This window comes from Cryptomeria japonica, chromosome 11, assembly GCF_030272615.1.
Source record: "Cryptomeria japonica chromosome 11, Sugi_1.0, whole genome shotgun sequence".
NCBI classification, from domain to species: Eukaryota; Viridiplantae; Streptophyta; class Pinopsida; order Cupressales; family Cupressaceae; genus Cryptomeria; species Cryptomeria japonica.
The window spans coordinates 438,209,418-438,235,010 of record NC_081415.1 but is presented as its reverse complement, the minus strand read 5'-3'; the positions used below and the strand labels follow the sequence as shown (position 1 = coordinate 438,235,010).

Sequence of the window (25,593 nt, the reverse complement as noted above, 5' to 3'; positions counted from 1 at the left end):
ACAATCTTGAACTCCCTTCGGGAATCCAAGAATCAAAGTCAGAATATTGAAGAGCTACATTCAACCAAGTGCACCCGTCATCAAGTATATCAAGAACAAGGAAGAATCAATCAAAGTCATCACAAGGCTTGCATCGAACATGATCGAGGGAGCATGTGGTTTCAGAAGAGTTAATCAAAGTCTGCTTCTTGTCATCATTACACTAAGCAAACTGGATAATGTTGAGTATCAAGAGATATTGCTCATCACTCTTTCAAGATGAAGAATCAGATCAAGTTTACAAGTGCAGGATTGAGGTGGCATCCCAGTCACTACTCCACTAATCAGAGAGGTCCACATCAGCGCGTCTTGATTCAATAAACCAAGCTCACCCATGGATGCACAAACTCCAATGTACCTACCTGTTGACGTGTATTTTGTACACTATCAAACACAGAATAAAATACCCAAGGGTACCTTATCCTCTCTTGAGTAAAGCCTCTGAATGCTGAAGATATCGTGAAAAGGATCAATCAGGGTGACTTCAAGGTTCTTCGTTGTAGGATCTCTACGTGTGGATAAGCTCTCTGTGGTATGATGTGATTTGCTGGAATCACAAGGGGACTTACACTTGACGACCTGAACGTCTGATTTGCTGGAATCACAAGATTTACTAACTAACTGGACGACAAACAAATGGCAAAAGATGCAAGGTTCAGGAAGTCTACTCTACTACCTAGAATGCGAGAAGATGGATGAATGACTGAAGATGGATGAATGACTAGGTGGATTCCTACTGGGCTGGGTCTCACCATCAGGCTAAACAATTCAACACCAACTCAGTGCGATCTTCTAAGGGATGCTTCTAATATGTTTAAATCGTACACCATCTGACAATGATCACCATTCAGGAAAATGCATGAAACAATAGATGTGTAATGAGTTATGATTAAGCTCATTTGTTCCAGTTGACCACGCAAGGCGTACTTACCATCAGCAAGAGGCTAGTGGTTTGGATTAGACGGATTCCACATAGGTGCATTCAACAATTTCCTTCATTCGATCTAATCATCTACCATCTAAAATTGAAGATTCAACAAGAAACCATGCATATTGCAAGAAACGACACACTTCACCATTACTTCAATGAAAATGGAGTTTGTTTACAATCAATGGCAACAATTTCTTGCCTTGTCCTCCTATTCTACTCTAATTGCTACTCTATCAAATGACTATTCACCTACTAACTACTCTCTATTTCTCTTCTCTTTAACTCCCTTTACAAAATGAAGAGTCGGGGCTTATATAGTGCCCACAATACAATTCGATGGCTAAGATCAATTTGAGATCAATGGCCAAGATTCAATAATGAAAACCCTAATTAGGGTTTGTTACAACCATTACATAACATTTAATGCTTGACCAATGATAAAATTGTATTAATTGGACACATGTCTTCTTTGGAAAATTCGACCAATGGATAGCTGGGGTAGGTACATCGAAGTTTGTGCCACCTTCCACGAGTTAGGTACATTGAATCTGGACATGCTGAGGTGGACCAACTGGAGAAGTGATGATTGGGATGCCACCTCGTCTGACACTTGGTTGATGCCAATTTGATGTTGCTGAGAAGCTAGCTTTAATTAACTCTTCTGAAACTATCTGCTTCTTCAACGAACCCTTGCTCTGACTTCTTGTCTTTGATGTGCAGGATGATTGATGTACCTCGCCTTGGAATGCTGGATTGGAAGAAGTTATTCCTGATGATGCTTGACTGAAGAAGGCCGTCCTTGTCGGTGCTAGACTGGAGGAGGTCGCCCTTATCCTTGCTTGAACGTCCTTGATGAGAACCTGCCGACTTGTAGATCCTTCGGGCTTTGGAGTCGCCATCTTGATACCTACACAACATTTCACAATTAGCAATATATCTTGAAGTGTAGAAATTAAACTTAAAAGGAAGATTTTAAGATTTTAATTAGGAAACTTCATGATAAATCTTGAGTTATCATTTCCTAATTGACCATGCAATACTTAGACTTTTCTAAAAAAATGTCTAAAAATCAAACCTTAAACAAGGGTGTCAAGATGATTTTGCCATACCTCCTCTTGAGTATTAAACTCTAAGAAATGATGCAAAAAATGGATTTCGCTAGCCAAAATTTAAATCAAAATTCTCCCTTGGATGAATTGCGCCTCCTCTAGCTTCAAAAAGAATAGACTCCACCCTCTTTGATCTTCAACACTTAGTAGAAATTCGCTCCACTCTAGCCAGATTTCGCTCCTCCAATTCGCACTTCAACCTTGCACTTGAAAAAGGATGAATGAATGAATTGAAATATGAAACAAACCCCTCCAATATATAGAGCACTCACCTCTCTTCTCTCCAAGGCCGACTTGCCAAAAGGGAAATGAAAATGAAATAAAATCCTCCTCAAAAGAAGGCCGACTTGCTTGTAAAAGCAAATAAATGTATTTGAGCACTCACTTTCATTTAAAATTCAAAAATTAATTTTAATGCCTCCAAAGTGGATTTTTTGATTATTTCAAGGCCTAAAAAATTAATTTATTAAATTAAAATGCCTTAATTTATTGCGAATTTAATTTTAATTTTCCAAATGCCTCCAATTTAGCAATTTTGGCGATCTAATGCAATTTGGAGAATATCAATTTTTAAAACAAGGCTTGATGAAGTTTGCAAATAATTTCGCCCTGGACCCTCACTGAGGGTCAGGAGCGATTTTTCAATCTTGCTCTTAATCCTTCATCTTTTGGATTCCAAATTGCTTCCAAGACATAAAATATCATCTCTTCTTCCTATCCACACAAGATTTGGTCTCAATTCCTCAAACAAAGGAGAGGATCCTGAAAAATCGCTATGGGCCCTCTCTGAGGGTCAGGAGCGACTTTTTGATTTTAGGCTTGATTCTTCATCATTTTTCATTGAAACTTCATTCGTCATTAAGCAACATCCTTCCTTTATCCACTCCATCCAAATTTGCTTTGTTGTTGCAAGGTAAAATGAGGATTTTCAACAATATCGCTATGGGCCCTCTCTGAGGGTCCGGAGCGATTTTTCGCTGTGGGCCTTCACTGAGGGTCCGGAGCGACTTTTCATTTTCTGACCAAAATCATCAAGTTTCAAAGGCAAAATAATATTCATCACGCTTTTGGAGGTTTCTTCCCCTTATCCTAACCTTGTCTTAGCACCATTTTGAAGAAAACATGCATTTTTTGAAAATATCGCTGTGGGCCTTCAGTGAGGGTCCAGAGCGATTTTTTGGTTCTAGGCAAATTCTTTTATCTTTTAATCTTCAAATCACCTCCAAGGCATAACACATCACGTTCTCCTCCTGTCCAAGCAAGTTTTTACCTCAATTCTTCAAACAAAGGAGAGAAAACTGGAAAATCGCTATGGGCCCTCTCTGAGGGTCCGGAGCAATTTTTGTAATTGCCTTCAAAATATTGATTCTCAACGATTTCTTTTCACTTCAAGGCTTTTCAGACATTGTTTCAAACCCATGCCTAACCTTAGCTTTCCTCAAACTCGGATGAAAATTTCCCATTTTAGGTTTCTCGCTATGGGCCCTCTTTGAGGGTCCGGAGCGATTTTTCGTTGTGGGCCTTCAGTGAGGGTCAGGAGCGATTTTTTGCTGTGGGCCTTCAGTGAGGGTCAGGAGCGATTTTTTCATTTTGGGTTGATTTCTTCTTGTGTTGATCCTCCAAATTATATTCAACGGATTGAACATGCTTTCCTTCATCCCTTCTAATCATAAAATCACTTTGATCTTGCAAGAATAATGCATATTTGAAAATCTCGCTGTGGACCCTCTCTGAGGGTCAGGAGCGATTTTTGCTACTTGGACCAAAATGTTTCACTTTTCATCTAAAAATCACTTTGCCAAGGGAGATATCGTCTTGTTCTTTGCTATGAATAAAAATTCATGTCCAAGAAAGGTCCAAAAATGTGCACACAAAGAAAATCGTTGTGGGCCCTCTCTGAGGGTCAGGAGTGATTTTTCCTTTCCTGGGCAAAACTCCTTCAATTCATCATCTTTGATCAAGTCTGGATACTTCACTGCACTCATTTCATCCATCATCATGCTCTTGACCTCTCAAATCGACCAAATAAGGCTAGTAATGACCCTTATAAGATTTCTCGCTGTGGGCCCTCTCTGAGGGTCAGGAGCGATTTTTCTATTTTCAACAAGGTCCTTCATCATTTCTAGTCAAAACTTCTTCAGGCGGGTGGAGAAAGTCATTCATTTCCCTTTCATGCTCAAAACTTAGTCCTTTTCCATTGCAAAATGAAGTAAATCAAAATCTCGCCCTGGGCCCTCTCTGAGGGTCAGGAGCGATTTTTCGCTGTGGGCCCTCTCTGAGGGTCAGGAGCGAAATTTGACTTTTTGAACTCTCTGTCAGGATAATTTTATGGAATATAACATTTAAGTATAAGAAGATTCTTCTTTCTTATACTTTAAGTTATATTCCATATATACTTTCAGGATGTTTGAGAGTGGTTTCAGACCTCCAGGAGCTATATTGCAAAATCTAGTTTTTGGCGCTTTTTTCAGTTTCCAGACTTAGTCAAATTTCAGGATCAGGACATTCTAGACTTAGTCAAATTTCAGGATCAGGACTTTCAAACTTAGCCAAATTTCAGGACCAGGACTTTCAGACTTCATCACTTACCAACTTGACCTAACTCAAGCAGAACCTGCTATCCAGGTGATCCCCTTGGCGACACTCGAAAGTGCAAAGGCTAACTGACAAAACCCTAAAAGACCTAGAAAACAAACCCCAGAAAGCAAAAAAGCAAGGGTACCCATTTGCAATGGGGCGATGTGTGAAAACGTCACAACACTACCCTCGATATCTATTGGTCTGCATTCACTGAAAGTAATTTTCTCATTGGCTAAGGAGAGTTTGTTGTAACAAACCCTAATTAGGGTTTCATTGTAAAATCATGGCCATCGATGGAAATTCAATCCTATTCGTTCATTGTAAATGAGCTCTCTATATAAAGCTCATAATCTTCATTTGTAAAGGTTAATGGAAGATGATAGACTATAGGAAGTTAATAGAAGAATAGATAGATTAGAAGTTAGAAGTTAGATTAGAATAGAAGGAGAAATTGTTGTCAAGACTTGTAAATGAGATGCTCTTTTCATTGAAGTTATGGTGAGATGTGTTATTTCAACAAGTCACATGGTTTCTACTTCTTATTTGTTTTCATGTTGATTAGACTCAATGGAAGAATTTGTTGAATGCATTTGCGTGGAATCCGTTTAGTCCATACCACTAGCCTCTTGCTGAATGTAAGTGTGCTTTGCGTGATCAACTGAAATGATATGAGCCTAACTTCAAATTGTTATGCATCCAAGGTCTATGCATCAACTTGGATGATAATCAATGTTTGATGGTAATAATTTGAATATCTTCAAATTATCCTTAGAAGATTGCACTGAGCTTGTGTCAAATTGTTCAGGTTGATGGTAAGACCTTGCCCAGTAGGATTCCATCTAGTCAGTCACTCATCTTCTTACATTCTAGGCTTTAGGAGTAGCGTAGACTTCTCAAACCCCATCTCTTTTGCTCTTTTTTATATTCCAATTGAGTGGATAGGACCTAAGTTCTAGCAAATCAAGCATTCAAGCATTCAAATGTAAGCCCCCTTGAGATTCCAGCATATCACATCAACCATTTGTGCTTATCCACACGTCATGACCTGACATACAAGAACCTTGGAGTTGTCTCAAGTGATCCTTAAGCGAATCTTCAACATTTGGGTAACTTTGTTCAAGAGAGGATAAGATACTTTTGGGTATTTTATTCTGTGTTCGCATGTGCATAAAAAACACATACAATAGGATGCTTGTAGCCAAAAATAGGAATGCCTTAGAATGTCTCCACGGGATGAAGAGATGGCTCTTATGGATAGAACTTCATAGTTTCAAAACTTGCCAAGTACTCACTTAGCTCTTGATTACTTGTAAGTTGTTTTTGCAGCTGAGTAAATCATGGAAGGTAAAGTGACATTAAGGAAAGTGTTTATAATTTCATCCTCTTGCGCTAAAATATCTCATAAGGTCAGTCAATGTTGGTAGAGGGACAATCATGATTCATCAATGCTTCATCTCTAGAAGGGAGAGCATTGATAAGTGTGCTAGTGTTATCATCCTCTTTTGCCAAAATGCCCTTATGGGTTTGAGAAATTGTAGGAGAGGGATAGAGTGATATAAGAGAGGTTAAGCTACTATCACATCTATGAAATTTCTTCATTATATTTCTTACTAATGAAACCAATTTGCTTTTTCAAATAATAACATATGCCATATTAATCGATGATGTAAGCAATAGCAATGTGCAATGTTGTGTTTAATTAACCTATTGATTAAGCAATTTGATATAACAATGTTATTATTCCTTAACCAATACAAGTACATAAGCACTGAATTTTAGAAATAATGGCATCTAAATGTGAAAATTTCATGAAAATAATTCAAATATGAAATCCAAATCAGAATATAGGCAAAATGTAAGACAAGTTGGGCATCACCAAAATGATATGTAGGAAATGATATCCTAGGCCTAGGAATGCAACTAAGATCTCAAGTCTCCATGAAATATCATTAGAATCATAAATATGTTCAACTACAACCCTGATAGGAGAGCTGAACACTTGGGTTTATGATTCCTTTGTTGCAATGGAATTGAGATCGTAAGTGTGTAAATGAACTAGGTTAAATGATAGCAAAATGACATCTTTCAACATAAACAATAAATTATAGAACAAAAAACCAACATAGTAAGTCAGATCTGGGGAATAAGATATAGAGAGGAACTTGTAGCCAAAAACTGGAGCCAAAAGTGTAAGACTGGTATGCTAGTCACCCTAGTCTGAGGGTATTTGTGCACAAAAAGTTTTGGATCTATGATCAGGAGGTCCTGTTGGTCCATCTCTTTGAAATCGGGCCAAAAAGTGTAGGACATATTTGGAGAGTGGCCTAGTCCAGGTGTTTTCGCTTGTCTGATGTAAGGAAGCTAAGATGCAGAAAACACTTCCTAACACTAATCTAGTGGGGGAGATGGTCCAAATTTTCTTTACAATCTTTAACTATTACAAAATCAAAAACATATTCAAATAGAGATATTAAACATGCATACAGATTTTACCAAATAACACATGATATATCGTGGGGAAAACCTTTTCAGGAGAAAAAACCCACACTATAAAAGCACAATAATTTATATTACTAAAACAACAGTTACAATACAATAGCAGTTCACTGCTTCTTCAACATGTGTCTTCAACAATCAATTGAACAACACTCTGAATCAATTTCAGCAGCATAACACTTCACCTACAAACATAACATGACTAATCTTCCAAGGCTACCTTATGTAGAGAAATGCAACTCAAGAGGTAGCTTCTAGATGAGGATACAAGATGGGGTTATGCAAAACACTTGGCACTATTTTTCAGCCACTTAAAAGCATGCAAATAACATGTGCATCTCCAAATGACTCCTCATTCAAACCTCCTAAGTTGGGCACCCAAAATTTAATATCTTAAGGTATGATAGGTGCTCTTACACATCTTACAGCTGTCATAAGAATGTGTCATAAATATTTACATAACTCACAACGTTTACAGTTGTAAGAGAATCTATCATAATTGACCATAAGTAGCACATTTTCTTACAACTTGTCATAACACAACTTGGGTGCCTACCTTCCATGCAAAGGTATCTCCTACCACTTGTCCATTTTTGTCATAGAATCTGTCATAGGGTGTCATAATAACCATCAAAGATTCTGCCACAAATCTGTCATAACATGACACTTGTCAAGATCTTTAAAATGGGACGTGTTTGCAAACACACACGCCTCATTGCAAATGGGAACCCCTCTTTTTTTTTTTGCTTCTTAGGTTAGTCGTTTTGCTTAGTTTTGTGTAGCTTGGCAATGAATTTTGTCTCCTTGCTCTGAAGGAATGTGATGTCTTCTTAATGCAAATGAATGCATAGGTTAATCCATGAAGCAGATTTGAAGTTTGTCCTTGCAATGGCTAGGCTGAGTTAGGAATTCCAAGTCCAAGATAAGGACTAAACATGCAATCCACAGTCTAGACTAGGGAAATTCCTTGCTTGGGAGTAAAATGTGCAATTGTTCTAGGGAATGAAAATAGAATTTGTCCAAATTCAAGACCAAGGTGTGCAATTGAGTTAGGTCCAAGTCCAGAATCCATAGTAGGTGACCTTCAATATGAGGAAATATAATGCACAATCATGAGGAAATTCACAAGGTTCACTTGACAAAGCATGGAATTTGAAAAAGTTGTCAAAATGCAAGAAATGTTGTCAAAGTCGTCAAGGCAAGTTGTTAGGAAAAGTGGAATTTAGAATGCTAAGTGTGGATTCAAGAAGAGAAAATTCAAGGATGTGATATCTTGACAAGGAACATTCCTTGTCAAAGTCAGATTTTTCAACGTTGACAGGAGAGGAAAATAAAGATTTTTTTTGTGAAAATCCTTTGACAAGGTTGTAATTTCCATGGAAAATCCTTGGCTGAGTAAGGAATTCCAATTTTGAATGAGAATTTGCTAAACAGAGTTGTGGAAATTGTTAGTGGGATCCAAGGAAAATGAAGACATCCCACCTTCAAGGCATGGAAAATCTTCCTCCAAGTTGCAAATTAGCAAAATTTCCTTGTCATGGGTGGATTTGCGCCTACAAATTTCTCTTCCAGCATACAGATTGCAAGCTATTCCATTTCTAAGTCATGGGAATGCAACAAATTTCTCTTCCAAGGTGAAATTGCGCCTATCATTCCCTTGCTTAATGAGGAAATGCATTCCATATTTTTTCTCCAAGGTGGAAATGTGCTCCATATTTCCTCTCGAATGTGAAAACGCGCCCATCATATTTCCTTGATAGAAGTGAAATCACGCCCATGTTGTGCATGCGGACCTCAAATCTGTGCTCTACACAATGTGCATGTATCTCCCAAATGCACTCAGCATATTCATTTATAGAAGATGCACTCAGCTATGTAGCTTGAGGTCAGCTCAACAAAGCACAAGGCAATGATGAGGTTGGCTTTGAATTAGCCAGTATGGCGTTTAGAAATGTAATTGCGCTCTTGCATTATGATAAAGTTGGCGATGCATAAAACAATGCACAATACCTTTGAATTTGCACTCAAGGTTTTATTTGGTCGGCTTCAAAGATGCATAAACAAGGTTTTAAACAAAGAAAGGCACTAGTTGGCCTTGTTGAAAGCAAAAGGGAAAAACAATTTAAAATCAAATTCACAAAAGCAAAAGGCCAACATGATTAAGAAATGGAGGTGCATCCACATATATAAGAGATCAAAACTTCAAATCATTTTCATCATTCACAAAGACAGATCAAGTGCGAATTAGGAGCAATTTAAATGCAGTTTGAATATTGAAAGAAGAATAAGCACAAATTTGAGAAGAGACAAAGCGAATTGAAGGCAGGTCAAGTGTGAATTTGGAGCAGAATACTCATCACAGTCAGAATTCAAATCAGCAAGGGTGCAAATTTCATCAAAAGGGAATGAGAACTTGATATTTAACAGCAGAATGGGCAAATTGGGAAGGAAATCCAAGTTAATCCCTTGCAGACCTGGATAAGTTTTTCATCATTTTATCCATATCCAGATCTGAAACGTTAAACCAGATTTGGAACATCAACATTTCCAGACTTCAAGTGTCATTTCCAGATTTGAAAGGGTTGTGAAAAACATGATTTGTGAAATGTTAATATCACATAAACTAGTTAATGTATGTTTGAGTGTATATGAGAACATTTGTAACACTTAGGTAAAGAATCTTGCTAACATTTACTTTTTCTGTTGAATCAATTGCCACATTGTCTAGAGAAGGTGAAGAATCTTGCAACTTGGGTGAGACTTGAGAGATCCACACGGAAGTGTCATTATCAAAATGTGAGCAGATAATTCCCCATTTGTGGTGGCCTTTAAATCCTTGATTGTAGTTTGTCCCCAAAACTGCTATTGTATCACTTTTCACTTATATCTTGCATGAACACAAATTTGTTGCATAAATGGTGTGGTTGTGTACATTTGGTTTGAACTTTGAAATTTTTTGATAACCATATTTACCAAGAACAAAGAGATGTCAGTCAATTCAAATTATAGAAATGAAATACTCCAAAATGAAGGACTCTATACCTCAATAGATGAGAAAAGACGGATTACCTCTGCCTGAAGGACTACATAAAGATCTTGTTTGAGGAATTTTGGAACAGGAGGATTTCCCAGTCAGACCACTTTCAGTAGTTGTTTCACAACAAGAACCTAGTTGATGTGCACGTGGTTCATAATTGTGAGCAAGCTTACTTGATAGGTCGCTACAAATGTTGTGAATTCTTCGCTACGTTTGGATTTTAATAAAATTATGTGGAGCATAACATGTTATTTTTTATTGTGGCTTCCTTTAAATATTTGATGCAAATAATTGAAAAAGGGAAGTCTTTTTTTACGTTAGCACGTTAGTTATTTTGATCAATTGGATTTGATTAGTGTGAAGTTTGTATTGTTTTTTCTATGTTTATACTCGCTTTCCTATACCATATTGGTCACCTCTGTATCCTTTTTAATGCCATTCCTTATTTGGCCATTCCAAATGCTTTGATGATTAATATAGAAGTAGGGAGTATTTAATTAAGAAAAAATAGTAGAAATATATTTACTTAATTTATGTTTCCTAATGATTATAGCCAATTCTGCCAACCTTGTAGCATAACAAGGGTTTGTTTAATCTGGAGGATAGTTTGTATAGTAAACCATATAGTCATGGGGAGTATGGATATTTTGAATACTTTGTTCAAACTTCTATATGGTGAAGTTTGTAGGGATGGTGCAAGAGAATAATATAGATAATATTTTGTGTGGAAAATACATTGACTACCGCGAATCCATTTATGTACATTTTGTGTTGATTGAATGTGAGGATCTGAAGTAATACTAGTAGTTTGTTAGCAGAGCTCATCTTCAGCACATGAATGTTAGGAGGATCTACTCATGAACCCAACATGTTGGTGATCGATTGTTCTTTTATTTCATTTTATATGGTTTAATTTACATTTCATTCGCAGAGTTTGTGTGGATAATTAATATAATATATATATCCTGTGTCACAAGATTTGCCTAATTTCATGTATGAAATTCGAAATTCGGCGAATTCCAATAAAATTAAAAAAAATCATTCACATTCGCCCTAATTTTGCATAAAGAAAAGGCTAGGGTTTTTCCGGCAATCTGTTACACATTCTGGAGGAAGAAGCAGAATCTCAGGCGGAAATGAAGAAACCTGATGAAAACAGTCACAGACAATGCCATGATTGCAGAGTATGCTCGAAACGTTACGAGCTGCCATCGACCTGATGAAAAGCATCACAAATAATGCGTTCTGAAGCCCAGTCCATAGAGTTTTACGAACCCCAACGCTGTGAATATATGTTAAATAATAAATATATTATAAGGTTGCAATGGAGTTTCCGATCTTATAATATATTTACTATTAAACCTATATTAAAAAAAAATATATAAAATATGCCAAGAGATATCTTATAATAGAAAAGAATCATTTGTAAAATAAATGTTTTTCTAAAATACTAAACACCAAGAATACAAATCCATTAAAGTCCCGCATGCAAAAAAACTGTGAATCTAGTTGGAGACAAATGGCGACGGTTCTATTTTATTTGGAGTAATAAAATAACACATGCACAAAAGCTGAAACATGTCATATTTCATGCATTTACCTGTCATTTGCATGTCAATTGTTTTCAAAAATGGATTTTTGTTTACAGACACTTTGATGCCATTGTAGATGCCTCTCGGCATAATTATTTAATGTATAATATTTAACATGTTTATTATTATTTATATATCAATAAATTAAAATTAAATTTTTTAAACAAGATTATATTGTAATGGTTTTTAATTTTATTATATTGTATCCAAAATTTAATAAAGCATTTTTTTATTTTTAATTATTTTAATTTAATTAATATAAAATATTTATACTAATTTTCAATTTGTTATAATAGTATTTTATATAATAAATTATAAATTTGATCATTTTATTTCAAATCTATAATATTATTTAAATACTATTTAACACTTTATAATTATTTTGATAGTTTAATAAATTTATTATTTATGTATTTAAAAAATTCAAATTTATATAAAGCGAATTTGTTTTCGGATTTTTTTCCGAATTTTTATCCTTTCTGCATTTCATCCAATTTAATTGTTGCCGAACTCAAATTCGAATTTGAACCTTGTGACTTGGTATATATCTATGTTGGATTGGATCTATTGTGAAGTTTACAACTCTTAGATTTTGCAAAATTTATTTTAGTACTCTCGATTGGTTTGGCAATAGTCATATTTTCATTTTATGAATTGCTCTTGTAGCCATTGTTATTTTTCATATTTCTTAGAATATTGGTGTTTCTCTTAGCTTTCATAGAATAGTTGCATACATACATTCAAATTCGTTACCTGTAGCCTTCGAGCATATTGCCACTATGTCTTTTGCAAGCTTATGCTCTTGGATTGATAAGTGTTGAACTCCATTTTGATAATGAAGTTATAAACTAAAAATCTATAAAGCTGCCCTATAACCAGTTCAGTTTTATCCAATCAGAATTGCCCCATTTGACAGTTGAAATTGCCTTTCCCTTTTTGGCAATCTATAAGGATAGGGTTTTCCTTTTTCTAAAAGATATTTTGGCTCTTGATGAATGGAAGTGCTATTTTGGCTTTGTTTGTTGTATCTTGACTTAGAAAGTGTCCTTTATTTTTGATTTCATTTATGCTTTGTGTTTACTTTCTTGTGGCCCTCAAGTGGAAGCTATTTGGACCAACCTCGATCATAATCAGTAATGGTCCTGTAGAGAAAGTAGGTTAATCTAGTTTTAGCCATAATATTTACATTTCATGTTTAATAAATTGGTTGAACGCTGAAGAAAGAGCTGATTGATCATCGGTTTTCATGCATTGTCTCATTATGTCCTTTTTGCCCTATTATGCTGTCTCCTAACCATTTTATTTGCAAGCATTAGTTTATAATGTTTAGTTTTTAGATTAGATAGGAAACGACCTTCTTTGAAGGTTGCTTGCATGTTTGAAACTTTGCATGCGGGCATTGAAGACCGCTTGCTTCCCAAATCAGCTTTTCTCCAGTCTCTAAAGCTGGGTGTATCAATTTGAGGCAATGACAATTATGCCTCTTATTCTGTCAAAACTGTATCCATCTTATGTTTGGCACCCAAAATCAGTTTCATGGTAATCCATGGTTATAATTGTCTCTAGAAGGTGTACATGTTGCATTTTCCATATGAAAAAAGTTGTTATCCCTTTTTTTTCTCAAATTGTTTCCTATTTAAAAAAATCATTTTTTTAAATTTGAATTTTTTATATTTCCCTCATTTTTCTATATACATGCATATTTATATTTTTTCCTTCTATTTCTTAAATAAGACCTTACCGTTCTTTGTATTCAAAGAACGGTAAGGTCTTATTTTTCTTTTTTAGTTTTCTGTACTGGACGATTTAGAATTCGTTCTATATGCTCTTTCTTTTAGGGCGATCGCCGTGGTGAGTGATATATCTTCAATCTAGCATCATCCACATATTCAATCTAGCACTTACTGTCTCGACTCCTAATCACTTTATCTTGAATTCCTGTAGTTGTTTGAACTTACACTCACATGGTACTTGATCTCTAGGTTGAAATTCTTTATTTCTATAATTCCTAGCGTGCTAGAGTTCTTGCACTCTCTTTCAAGCTTTGGTTGTAAGGGGGTCTTGGTACCATGCTTTTGTTGACAGATGTATAAGACGTATATGTGAGCCTGTTCATTCCTCACTCTTTATTCATTCGTTAGTCTCATAACTTTCCTTCTTATGACTATTCCCTCTTTATATGCTTCTATCTATTATGTTCTTTCCTCTCATATGGTGCATTTTATAATACAACAGTGGCATATACAATGCAAGATGTTACAATACTAAGGGACATGACTGCTAGTAACTTGTAGTATTCACCTAGACGATTGGATTATGCTGTGAAGCTCAGTACATCGTCTCATGGGTCTAAAGTTTTCATTGTCATGTTTTATCTATCTGTCATCATAGCAAATGCCATGGCATGTTTGATTTCTTTGTACCATATGAGAATGCTTGAAAGTTGAAACCCTCGGATGAAGAGCCCACACAACATTCTCTAAAACTAATAAAAATTTGATATGTATACTTCTGCATCCTTTTAGCTTTCAGCATATGAGCTCCCTTTTCTAGCCACCATTGGCCAAGCTGCATGTCTATACATTGTAGGAAACATCCTGTAACCTCCTTGTTCCCTCCCATGACTGGGAGATGATACTTGCATTTTGTAGAACATTCTCATTTTTCCCCAGTGAATACAGGCAATGGGGGTAGCTTCTGTTAACTTAAGCAGCAGCAGTAGTAGTAGTAGTTTGTGTGTGTGCATATGTACATGTGTATATGTATATGACATATGTATGTGTACACACAAACACGTAAATATAAGTGACCCTATGTAAAGTGTAAACTAATCCAACCTCTTTAACATGAAGCAAAGAAGTTAGAGGGTTTGGTGTATTGGTATTCCAATTTACACCTATTAACATGTGAGTGGCCAACTTCAAGCAATGATTGCTCAAGCTTTTGGATATCATTTAAATGCCTCTGCAGCCACTCTTGCCAAGATTTCTTTTCTTAATGGTGACACCAACAGTCAAGGAGCTTATACACGAACCAGAGAATGGAGCTAGAGGAATTGGTTCTGTCATTCTACATCTGATTCTAACAATCTGGGGGACGATGTAGATGCTCTGGGACAAATTGTATGATGACTTGTTCTATACCTCGAGTATGTTGTATTTTATACCTATAAAAATAATAATTTATTAATTATTAACCATGGATGTTAGGTATATTTTGGATTTCTCACCTTTGATGCACAAAATATGGATATTTATTTTAAACCAAAAAATACAAATTATATTAAGACAAAAGAATTATCATAGCAAACCTCAACCTAATAAACAGAACTCAAATGGGTGGGAGAAAAACCAACAAACTACAACCCAGAACAGCAATGCAGAAGAGTGAGTTAAATGCTAGCTCCATTTGATACTAAGTAACCCATGACTCGAGTTTACACCCTCATTAGCAAGAAAATCAGCCAGTTGATTGTTATTTTCTATGATATGTTTAATCCTGGTGAAAATGAAGCCCCCTGCAAAGTTTTGTAATTTCTTGCAAATAGTGTTTAGCAAAAGGCTCTCCCACCTTCAGCGTACCCAACACAGATTTAATGACCAGCATAGAGTAACCATAGATTCTCAAGTCTTTGTATCCTTTGTCAGGCAGCAATTTTTAAACCTCTTTAAAGAGCCAAAATTTTAGCCCCACATTGTTTGAATTTTTCCCCAATCCAACAATAAATGCAACTAATACTTTCTTTTCCTCATCTATTATAAGTTTATAACTCCTTCAGCCCCTACAATGCTCAGGTTTCCCTTGGAAGTACCATAAAAAAATAAATGATACAAATATTTGAAGAATTCTGGGGGATTTTCCTCTTGATTAAACATTGGGCTCTGCAACTTCGATTTTCAAAGCATCATTCCTCTTCCTTGGCAGGATGACAACCAAAAGATATAGAGAGCTTTTGTCAAATTTCAAGAAAATCTTTATGAGTGCAGAGGCATAAGGAAAACATTTGAACAGGTTGATATTAGCATTATTGAAGATAACAGGATATTTAGCTATACATATATGGCGACTGACAACTCCTACCAATATCACCCAGAAATAATTAATAACTAAGTTTCCTTCAAACCCAAAAGGATACCTAAATTCCTAATAGACCAATTCATTACAAATCTAGAGCAAGATGATAAGTTGAAAGTATCAATTTTAAATCCCATCATCTTATTAGAGATTATTAAGATTACTTTTGTAATAAGGTCACTTGAGTGACTTAATTTAGATTAGTTTATTTTTATTTTTAGTTTATTATTTTTGGATTATTTAGTATGCGTTGTTTTTGTCTTAACTCCAAACTCTATATAAGGAGGTGTTTGTCAATGTAATCGTAGATCGAATCTAATAGAATTTTTTTTTTGGTTCCAGTTTATTTCATAACGTGGTATCAGGGCAAGTCACATGAAAAGGTTTGCGAATTGAAAATCAAGAGTGGTGTTTTATTGTTAAAAATTGCGACCATATACAAACAAAAAATCATGGCTAAGAGAAAAATAGGAGATTCGTGTTTGTTCTGTGTGAAAATCATAGGAAAATTGTCACGGAATTTCGTGGGTTTTTAGTCGTAATAATTGTGGCTGGGTCAAGTACAAATTTGCACCGGTTTTCCTTGAAAATTTGTGGTGGATTTATGAGTTGCATGACCACATTTTTGTATTTACAAGTTACTATTGTGATAAAATCATGCCGATTTTTCATTTGTTGCATGCCTAGCATAAGTTTGACAGCTAGGGTTTTGGTCGATTTTTTCATTTTCTGCAGGTCACGACCAAGCTTTTCAGATTGGTGGCTAGGGTTTGGAAGTTTGGCAGTTAGGGTTTCTGATTTGTAGAGTTTCTGTAGTGCTGACTTGGTTTTGTGAAAACCATATATTTGCAAAAAGGATTTTCTATAGTTTGCAGCTAGGGTGTCCTCAAAACAAATGGCTAGGGTTTACATGTTTTCTTGAGCTATATTTTTTCAATACATGTGCTAGAGTTTGAATTTTTGAATCAATTTTTTTTGGGTTTGTATAAATTTCTGAAAATGGAAAATTCCATTGGATAAATATTTCAGTTTCAATTTCACACCTAGAAAGTAAAAATTGGGAGCCAACTGATGCACAAAAACCTATAGGGATTCGTAAATTGAATTGAGAAACTTCCTGTAGATTCTAATAAAGTACTAGAATGGCAAAGCAGAGATGATAAAGCCAACGTTATTATTGGTCTTGCCCTCTTAGATTCTGAGTTACCTCATATAGATCTGACAAAACCATCTAAGCATATTTGGGAGAATTTGAATACACAATTTGGAGCAGCAATAGTTAATACAGTTTTTTTAAAGCTTGAGTTTCAAGTTCAAGATAATCGATCGAGTCACTCTGTCGAGCCTCATGAACAATTTGAGATCTCTTTGACAACTAGAAGAATTCAATGCTACAGTAGGTGATGAGGATGCTGAAGCCATTTTATTAAATAATTTATCTACAAAATTTAGCAATGTCATTTTTATATTTTCTCAACTTTCTTTTAAAAGTCTGGAAGATATAATTTCAGCTCTCCTAGCTAAAGAAAAGAGAATTATTGGAGGAGATATAGAAGATGATTCTCAAACTGAGGTAGCATTTTACTAAATCATAGACGATTTAATAAGGACAAAAGAGGGACATAATGCTTTCATTGCAAGAAAATGGGTCACATAGGTTGGAATTGTAGAAATCAGGCAAATGATGTTCTCAAGGGAAAGATCGGGAAAAATGTAGCCATTGTTTAAGATCATCCGGATGCTGACAACGGTTAAGAAGTTGTTTTTTATGCATTTTAAAGAAGTCTATTTCCTTGGAGACAAGTAGGAAGCTAGTGTAGAGAAAGCTTAGAATGGATAGTTGCCTAGTTAGCCTGGGAGTCTATGAGTCTTGGGAATCATACCCTTATGAGGGTTATGAGACAACTTGATGGAGCTCTGTGAGTGTAGCTTATCATGGATTGTTGTCCAATGGTTTGGGTGGTTTGTAATTCGAGAGTTTGGGGAGGTGGTAATTCAGGAACTTGGGGAATTCAGCTTGAGAGGTATTCCTTTATGAGGGTTATGAGGCAGCTTGATGGAGGTCTATTTGGTTGGAGAACTATTTCAAAGAAAGCTTCTATTGATACATGGTTTTGACTTTTGAGTGATTTTAGTTTGCCTATGTTAGTTTGGTTTGTTTTGGTGTAGTAAGTCTTAAGGTGGGGGGGGGTGTATTAGAGATTATTAAGACTTACTTTTGTAACAAAGTCACTTTAGTGACCTAATTTAGATCAGTTTATTTTATCATTGGCTTTTTATTTTTAATTTTTTAGATTTTTTATCATGCATTTGTCATGCATTGTTTTTATCTTCACTCCAAACTGTATTTAATGAGGTGTTTGTCATTGTATTCATAGATCAAATCTAAAAGAATACTTTTTTTTGTGGTCTAGTTCGTTTCACAACACATCTGCCATATGTGATTCCGTACCTCTTGAGAAAACTCACATTTAAAAACTCAGAGAGTATATAGAAAGAAGAACCATAAATACCTTGGCTGCTCAGATTTTCAGCAGTTAGAATGGCTTTGTGGGAAAGAGTCCATATGAACAGATTGATTTTAGAATTGATTTGACAGCCCAAAGCTTCCCCCAATGCTGTCCTTGAAGAACAAGTGCTTGAAGTTAAGTCAAATTGTAAGCTTGCCTTACATGGTATTTTCCAGATTTCTCTAGAACTCTCCACATAATCTTATCTTGATTTTCTCTTATCTTGATATTCTCCTCTTTCAGCAATGATACAGCTCCCCTTCATCGTTATTTCAATCCTCCCACATATCATGGCATAGCTGCCTAGCACACCAGGAAGGTTGTTCCTATTGAAAAATTCTGCCATTTTACAAACTCCTTAAATTCTATAAGGATCATGAATTTGAAAGATTTCTAAGATTCTGAATGGAGGCATACCATGAAAAATAATCGAATGATCTTGAATAATTGGATGAATTAATTACGAATATACCACTATATATAAAGGAATTGCAAGGCAGTGTTCTAAAAAGAACGAACCATTAATCTAAAGCTTCAACATGGAGCTAAAAAGCTTAAAACGTTAAATAAACCTAAAAAGCTAAAAACTAAAAAGCAAACTATGCATTCTTATAAAAGAAGCAATAGTTGCACTTAAAAGACTAAATGAACTAAAAAGCTAAATAAGTCGACAACTAAGATGACAAACTAAAAAGCTAAATGACTAACTAAATGACCATTAATAGAACAACTAAAAAGGTAACTGACTAAAAGAATTAATTATTCTAATACCCGCTCTTAATGGTCATTGTATCAATTAAGTACCCGACAAAAGATATTGCAGGGCTTTTGATCACAAGCGCAAGGACACTCTGCTACTGTGGAAACCCTCCCAGGATTTGCAAAGTGTTTAATAACCAAGAATATCTGATTCCGTACGAATGATGTAACCCTCACACTCGAATTAGAGAATTGTCACACGTGAATTACCATGATTTTGAGGAGAAATCGACAAACCCTCCAAAGAGCAACACACTCAATTTTGATAAAAATTGCAAAAACTTTTGCAGAAGAGTACTGAGCATTGTTTTCTCTAACAACTCCAAAACAGATTGCAAGATACCACGGTTGCAGATGTTTGCCCCAACATCTCCAGGTGTGACCCAAAACAAACTGTAACAAAGCACAATTTTTGAGGAAAAAACCGTCAAACCTTGAAAACTAGATTTCACAAATCATCGTTTTTTTCCGGAAAGAACGATAAAAACCCAAAGATAAGAACACCCATCATAAATCCAGATAGCCAAAATCTCACGTGAACTTCACGAATTACAGATGATTTTTGAGGACAAAATCGAGAAACCAATAAATTTGAGGTTACAAATCATCGTTTTTGTGGAAAAAATGGTAAAACGTAGATAATCAAAATTCCACACGGACATTGCGAATCACAGATGTAATTTTAAGGGAAAATTATAAACCCTACGACCAATTTTTGAGGAAAAAATCGTGAAAACCTTAAAACGTCGCACAAGACACTAGACATCACGTGGCAAAACCCTGATTTGAAGAAAAAATCAAGCAAAACCTTGAAGTAATTTTTTTTTTTGAAGACAAATTACAAAAAAACTTAAAAATAATTTTTTTTTTTTTTCAAGGGACAAGAATTTTAAAACCCAAAAGCAATTTTTTATAAAGACAAAAAATTATAGAAACTATCAATAATTTTTGTGGATAAAAACTATAAAACCCTTAAATTTTTTATTTTTTAAAGGGAAAAATTATAAAAAAACCCTCACAGAATTTTTTTCAAACCCAGTAGAATTTTTTTTAAGGAGAAAAAGATTATTAAAAAACCCAGAAATATTTTCTTTTGTAGGAAAAAAAAAAAAAAAAACCCAAAACGGCTTTGTCCAAACATGCAGGCCACAGAGGATAAAAGTTCGTGGCGGCAGAGGGTAAAGATGATGCGGATAAAGCAGAGCTGTCGCGTGCAAAAAGAAAAGCCCTCCCGCAATCGGAAAACGATGCCCAGACACAGCCAACGCCACACACAACTGATGCACAAAGAAATCTGGCTTCGTGTTTGCAGACACTGATGACCTTCACAAAATCGTGCAAAAATAAAACCCCGTCGCAACTTCAAAAGCGGCATCCCACATGAAACAAAAACGGTGCCCACAAGTAGAAAAGAAACCACGAACAGAACAAAAGAGGAGTGCAGGAAATCCCGAAAATCCATGCCCGCAAAAACCCACAAAAACCTGCGAAAACCCTTGCCTCCGAGTCATGAACCAACAGATGCGGAAATCGCGTGTGGAAAAAGCACTGCACCCTTGCAAACAACCAAAAATCAGTGCTTCACAAGAAAACAATAATAATTTTTCTACCAACGAAATTTTTTTTGGAAATAATTTCCAGGTAGAAGGGGCTTGATTTTTTATTAAAAAATTCGCCAAACTCTAAAAAATCCCATTGACCTGCTCTGATACCATGAAAAATAATCGAATGATCTTTGAATAATTGGATGAATTAATTGCAAATATACAACTGTATATAAAGGAATTACAAGACGGTGTTCCAAAAGGAACGAACCGTTAATCTAAAGCTAAATAAAAAGCTAAAAAGCTTAAAATGCTAAAAACTAAAAAACAAACCATGCGTTCTTTTATAAAAGAAGCAATAGTTGCACTTAAAAGGCTAAACGAACTAAAAAGCTAAATAAGCTGACAACTAAGATGAACTAAAAAGCTAAATGACGAACTAAATGACCATTAATAGAACAACTAAAAAGGTTACTGACTAAAAGAATTAATTACTCTAATATACCATTTACGGCATCCACCCAAAAGTTGGTGGTTGTTAGTACAGGTTACATTTTCAACTCCTGTTGTGATTCATCTGTAATGTTCTACGTGTCTTTGCATGCCCTGTAGTGCAATAGTGTTTCCATTTGCTTAGTTCATTTGCTTGGTTCATTTGCTTGTACTTTAGAATTAGTGAATCTTATTGTTAAATTGACTCACCTAAACTGTCAATGTTTTGTATTTGCAGAGACAACATTGCAAACTATTCGGAAAATTATACAGCTCAGTTTATTCTGGGCTATTGTGCCACATATATTTTTATGCAGACTTTCATGATTCCTGGGACCATATTCATGTCCTTGCTAGCGGGGGCACTGTTTGGAGTTGTCAAAGGCCTTATATTAGTTGTCCTGACTGCAACTGCTGGTGCATCATCCTGCTATTTTTTGTCAAAGTTGATTGGCAGGCCTATTGCTTTTTGGTTGTGGCCTGAGAGACTGAGATTCTTTCGGGCACAGGTAATCTTTTATCTAATTTGCAGAGATATCTACATACTGATATGGGTTTTCATTTTAGCAAAACATTTGCTAGCACGGGAACGACTTCTTCAGATCTTATTAGATTTTTAAATTTTTAATATTCTTGGAGAAAATTTAAAATAATTATAACTAAATTGGCATTCTCTACATAATTTTCAACCTTATAAGTAGATGTTGTAAAGACCTCTAAGCTCCTTGACTGTTTTAAACTTTTTTAATTTTTATTTTAATATTTATTTCAAATTTAATATATAATGTAACATTGTTTTATATAAATATTGGTATGTTTAATAACTAGTATACTTATATTAAAAAAATATATGTAAAATATGCTGAGAGATATCTTATAATAGAAGATAATCATTTAAAAATAAATGTTCTTCTAAAATACTAAACACCAAGAATACAAATTTATTAAACTACTGCATGCAAAAAGTTGTGAATCTAGTTGGAGATAAGTGGTGAGGGTTCTATTTTATTTGGAGTAATAAAATAACACCTCCACAAAAACTGAAACATGGCATATTTCATCATTTACCTGTCATTTGCATGTCGAATTGTTTCAAAAATGGATTTTTGTTTATGGACATTTTGATGTCATTGTAGATGCCTCTCGACATAATTATCTAGTTATAGGATTTGAATGTTGAAGATTCACCTAAGTTTTGACTATGTTTTGTTTTATATTGCAGATAGCTAAGCGCAGAGAGAGATTGTTGAATTACATGCTCTTTTTAAGGATCACACCGACCTTACCAAACACTTTCATTAACCTGGCATCACCAATTGTGGATGTGCCTTACCACATTTTCTTATTTGCTACTTTGATTGGTCTTATTCCCGCAGCTTTCATTACAGTACGAGTAAGTAGTTTTGTCTATATAAATTGTTATTACATGTTTTGGTAGGGCATAACACATTATCCTTTTTCCATTTGGAATATTAAATTTTGATTTATTGTTTGCAATGACACGTCTTGACCATATATTTTTTAAATTTAGGCTTTTAATGTGCTTAGACATTTTCTATAATGAATCTGTGAGCCATATCCTTTTAAACCGATTCTCTGTATGAAGAGTATGATAAGCAAGGTGAAAGTAGTCGAACCATATGCTTGATGAATGTGTTTGCCATGGATGATGTTTAATGTGCTTCGACATTTTTTTTATAATGAATCTGTGAGCCATATCATTTTATCCCGATTCTCAGTGTTAAGAGCATGATAAGCATGGTGAAAGTAGTTGAACCATATGCTTGATGAATGCGTTTGCCATGCATGTGTTTTTTTCTATGAAACCCAAGATGGATGTGGGGCAATCAGATTGCCAGTTGGTTGATATGCTTCTTGACGCATGAATGTTTTATTTTGCGTCGATTAATGTGCAAAGCTCGAAGACTAATGATCCCGTGATTCTTTGGATTGAAAGAATCAGTAGCAACATGCTATATTATGGCTAATATGAAATGCTTTACTAGAAAGTTTTGGTATCTTATTCATTTGCTTTGCACGTTCTTGTAGCACTGTTTCTTATAGAGCAGTTAACATATTCTGAAATCTTTTTGCTTTCAAACTTTGTAGTTTGGCCATCAGGATTCATATTTTGCTATTTAATAATAATGAGTCCATGGCACGATAATATTTTTGACAATTTTGTATTGCATGATCTTTATCAAAATGTCTGGACACTGCATTATGCCTCTCATGAAGTGACAGTTTATTGTTGACTAATGATCCCGTGATTCTTTGGATTGAAAGAATCAGTAGCAACATGCTATATTATGGCTAATATGAAATGCTTTACTAGAAAGTTTTGGTATCTTATTCATTTGCTTTGCACGTTCTTGTAGCACTGTTTCTTATAGAGCAGTTAACATATTCTGAAATCTTTTTGCTTTCAAACTTTGTAGTTTGGCCATCAGGATTCATATTTTGCTATTTAATAATAATGAGTCCATGGCACGATAATATCTTTGACAATTTTGTATTGCATGATCTTTATCAAAATGTCTGGACACTGCATTATGCCTCTCATGAAGTGACAGCTTATTCCTGCATTAATATTTCCCTGAAAATGCACAATTGAATGTTATTGTTTATGTTAAAGTTTCTTGGAAAAAACACTGCTTTAGCATGTCAATTTCATATTTGCATATTTATTTTACCTATTTTTGGTATTTTGAATGGGCGTACTAATTCAAATTAAAGCCTACAGTTAAAAATGGTATATTTTGTAGTATCATTGTTGTTGAGTTCAGGAGATATGTTTATGTTGCCAAATATTATATATATGGGAGGATGCACACTCGTTGTAATTGATTTTGTTTTTGTATATGCGATGTCATACTTTTGATGAAACAAATTTTTCATCTACAAGTTGGTTGGAAGTCTAATGTCTTCTAATATTTTATGCAGGCTGGTCTAGCACTTGGGGAGTTGAGATCTGTTCGAGACTTGTATGACTTAAAGACAATGGCAGTATTGTTCCTCATAGGCCTTGTATCAATTGCTCCAACCATTGTGAATAGAAAACAGACACATGAATGAAACCGGGTATATATGAAATCTGAGGGTATATTTTAAATATTCCTGGTTGGAATGGTGGCCACTAATTTGGTGTCTTAATTTTGTTTGCTGCCATAAGCTTAGCCATTGGAAAATTAATCAATGAGCTAAGCTAGCTTGTATAGCATTTTCTTGTCATTACATTATACATGACATTTTGCAAACAATTCATTCATTTGTTTTTATACAAGACCTAATTTTTTAACAAGCAAATTAACAGGATGCAATTCAAAATCAAACTTATTTATGATAATTTTCATATCACATCCTTTCATTTTTTTGTTGATACATGTGATGTTTAGCTTTCTGGCCTTGGATAATAATAACTGATCCATAGTTACGTTGTTTTTTGAAGTTGATGGTTTGACTGCCAGATTAAACCAGTTCAGACTTCAAGGTTGTTTGACCTAGTTAATGACATAGCTACTGTCATACGCTAGTATGGTACATTAAGCTTTAAGATATTTTTCATTCATGTGTCTCAGGGCAGTGCCTGTCTAGATTGCTATAGACACATTTGCTGCTGTGTAGGCGAGTTACTGTTTTGGTATGAGACTTAACAATGCATAGATTGTGTAACTTACATGGAAATTCAAGTGGAAACAGAATATGAAAATAGTACATCTTTTAAAATAGCATTTTAGCCACAATACAATCTTCTAGAAACAAACAATCCATGACAGTGTATTAATAGTATTCCAGATTGATAGGGGATCTTTTATTTTTTAGGATTAATTAGTGGGAGTTTCTATTGAGTCCTCCATGCATAAGAAAAATACTACAATATAAACAAGCAAAACATTGAAAATAACCATAACAGTTGTTGATGGAAAACATGTGCGAGTATATGCATCTATATACAAAAAAATACTGCATTTGCACCCATGTGCCATCCATTCTAGCCAAAAAAACTAACAAATTTAGCACTCAGCTTACAACACTAGAGTTCTATGGAGCTCCCCATACAACCATGCCCTGTGGCTCAAGTGGATTGGAGTTCTGACCAACACTGCTGCAAACGGAAAGTTGAGTGATGTGAACACCATGGAAGACCTTCCATTGCTTACCCATGCACTTTATCACTGTAGAAAATGGGGATGGTATGGTCATTTAAGACATTTGGGTGACTTTTGTTGTGGCTCATCGTGAGACCTAGTAACTTTATGATGTCAACATAGTAAGCCCTAAGTGCCACTAGCTCTTGCCTCATTCTCTTCATTTCCTCACTATTTACAAAAGTATTCAAATCAAGAGAGCTCTGAATGAGTGCTATTGTAGATAGTGAGAAAATGAAAAGGCCTCGTCAAATATAGAGAGCTCTCAATTAGTATGTACAC

General features: G+C 35.0%; 1 protein-coding gene across 2 annotated transcripts in view; it reads left to right on the top strand.

Moving 5' to 3' along the window:
- Nucleotides 1–24,495, top strand: part of LOC131077732 (uncharacterized membrane protein At4g09580) — a 40,176-nt gene extending 15,681 nt beyond the window's left edge. For both annotated transcript variants that reach the window (XM_058015280.1, XM_058015281.2), the window contains exons 3-5: nt 21,402–21,672; nt 22,386–22,556; nt 24,107–24,495. In XM_058015280.1, the coding sequence (XP_057871263.1) occupies nt 21,402–21,672; nt 22,386–22,556; nt 24,107–24,238 (574 nt within the window). In that variant the 3' untranslated portion in view covers nt 24,239–24,495. The remainder of the gene's footprint in view (nt 1–21,401; nt 21,673–22,385; nt 22,557–24,106) is intronic.
- Nucleotides 24,496–25,593: the final 1,098 nt, after the last annotated feature.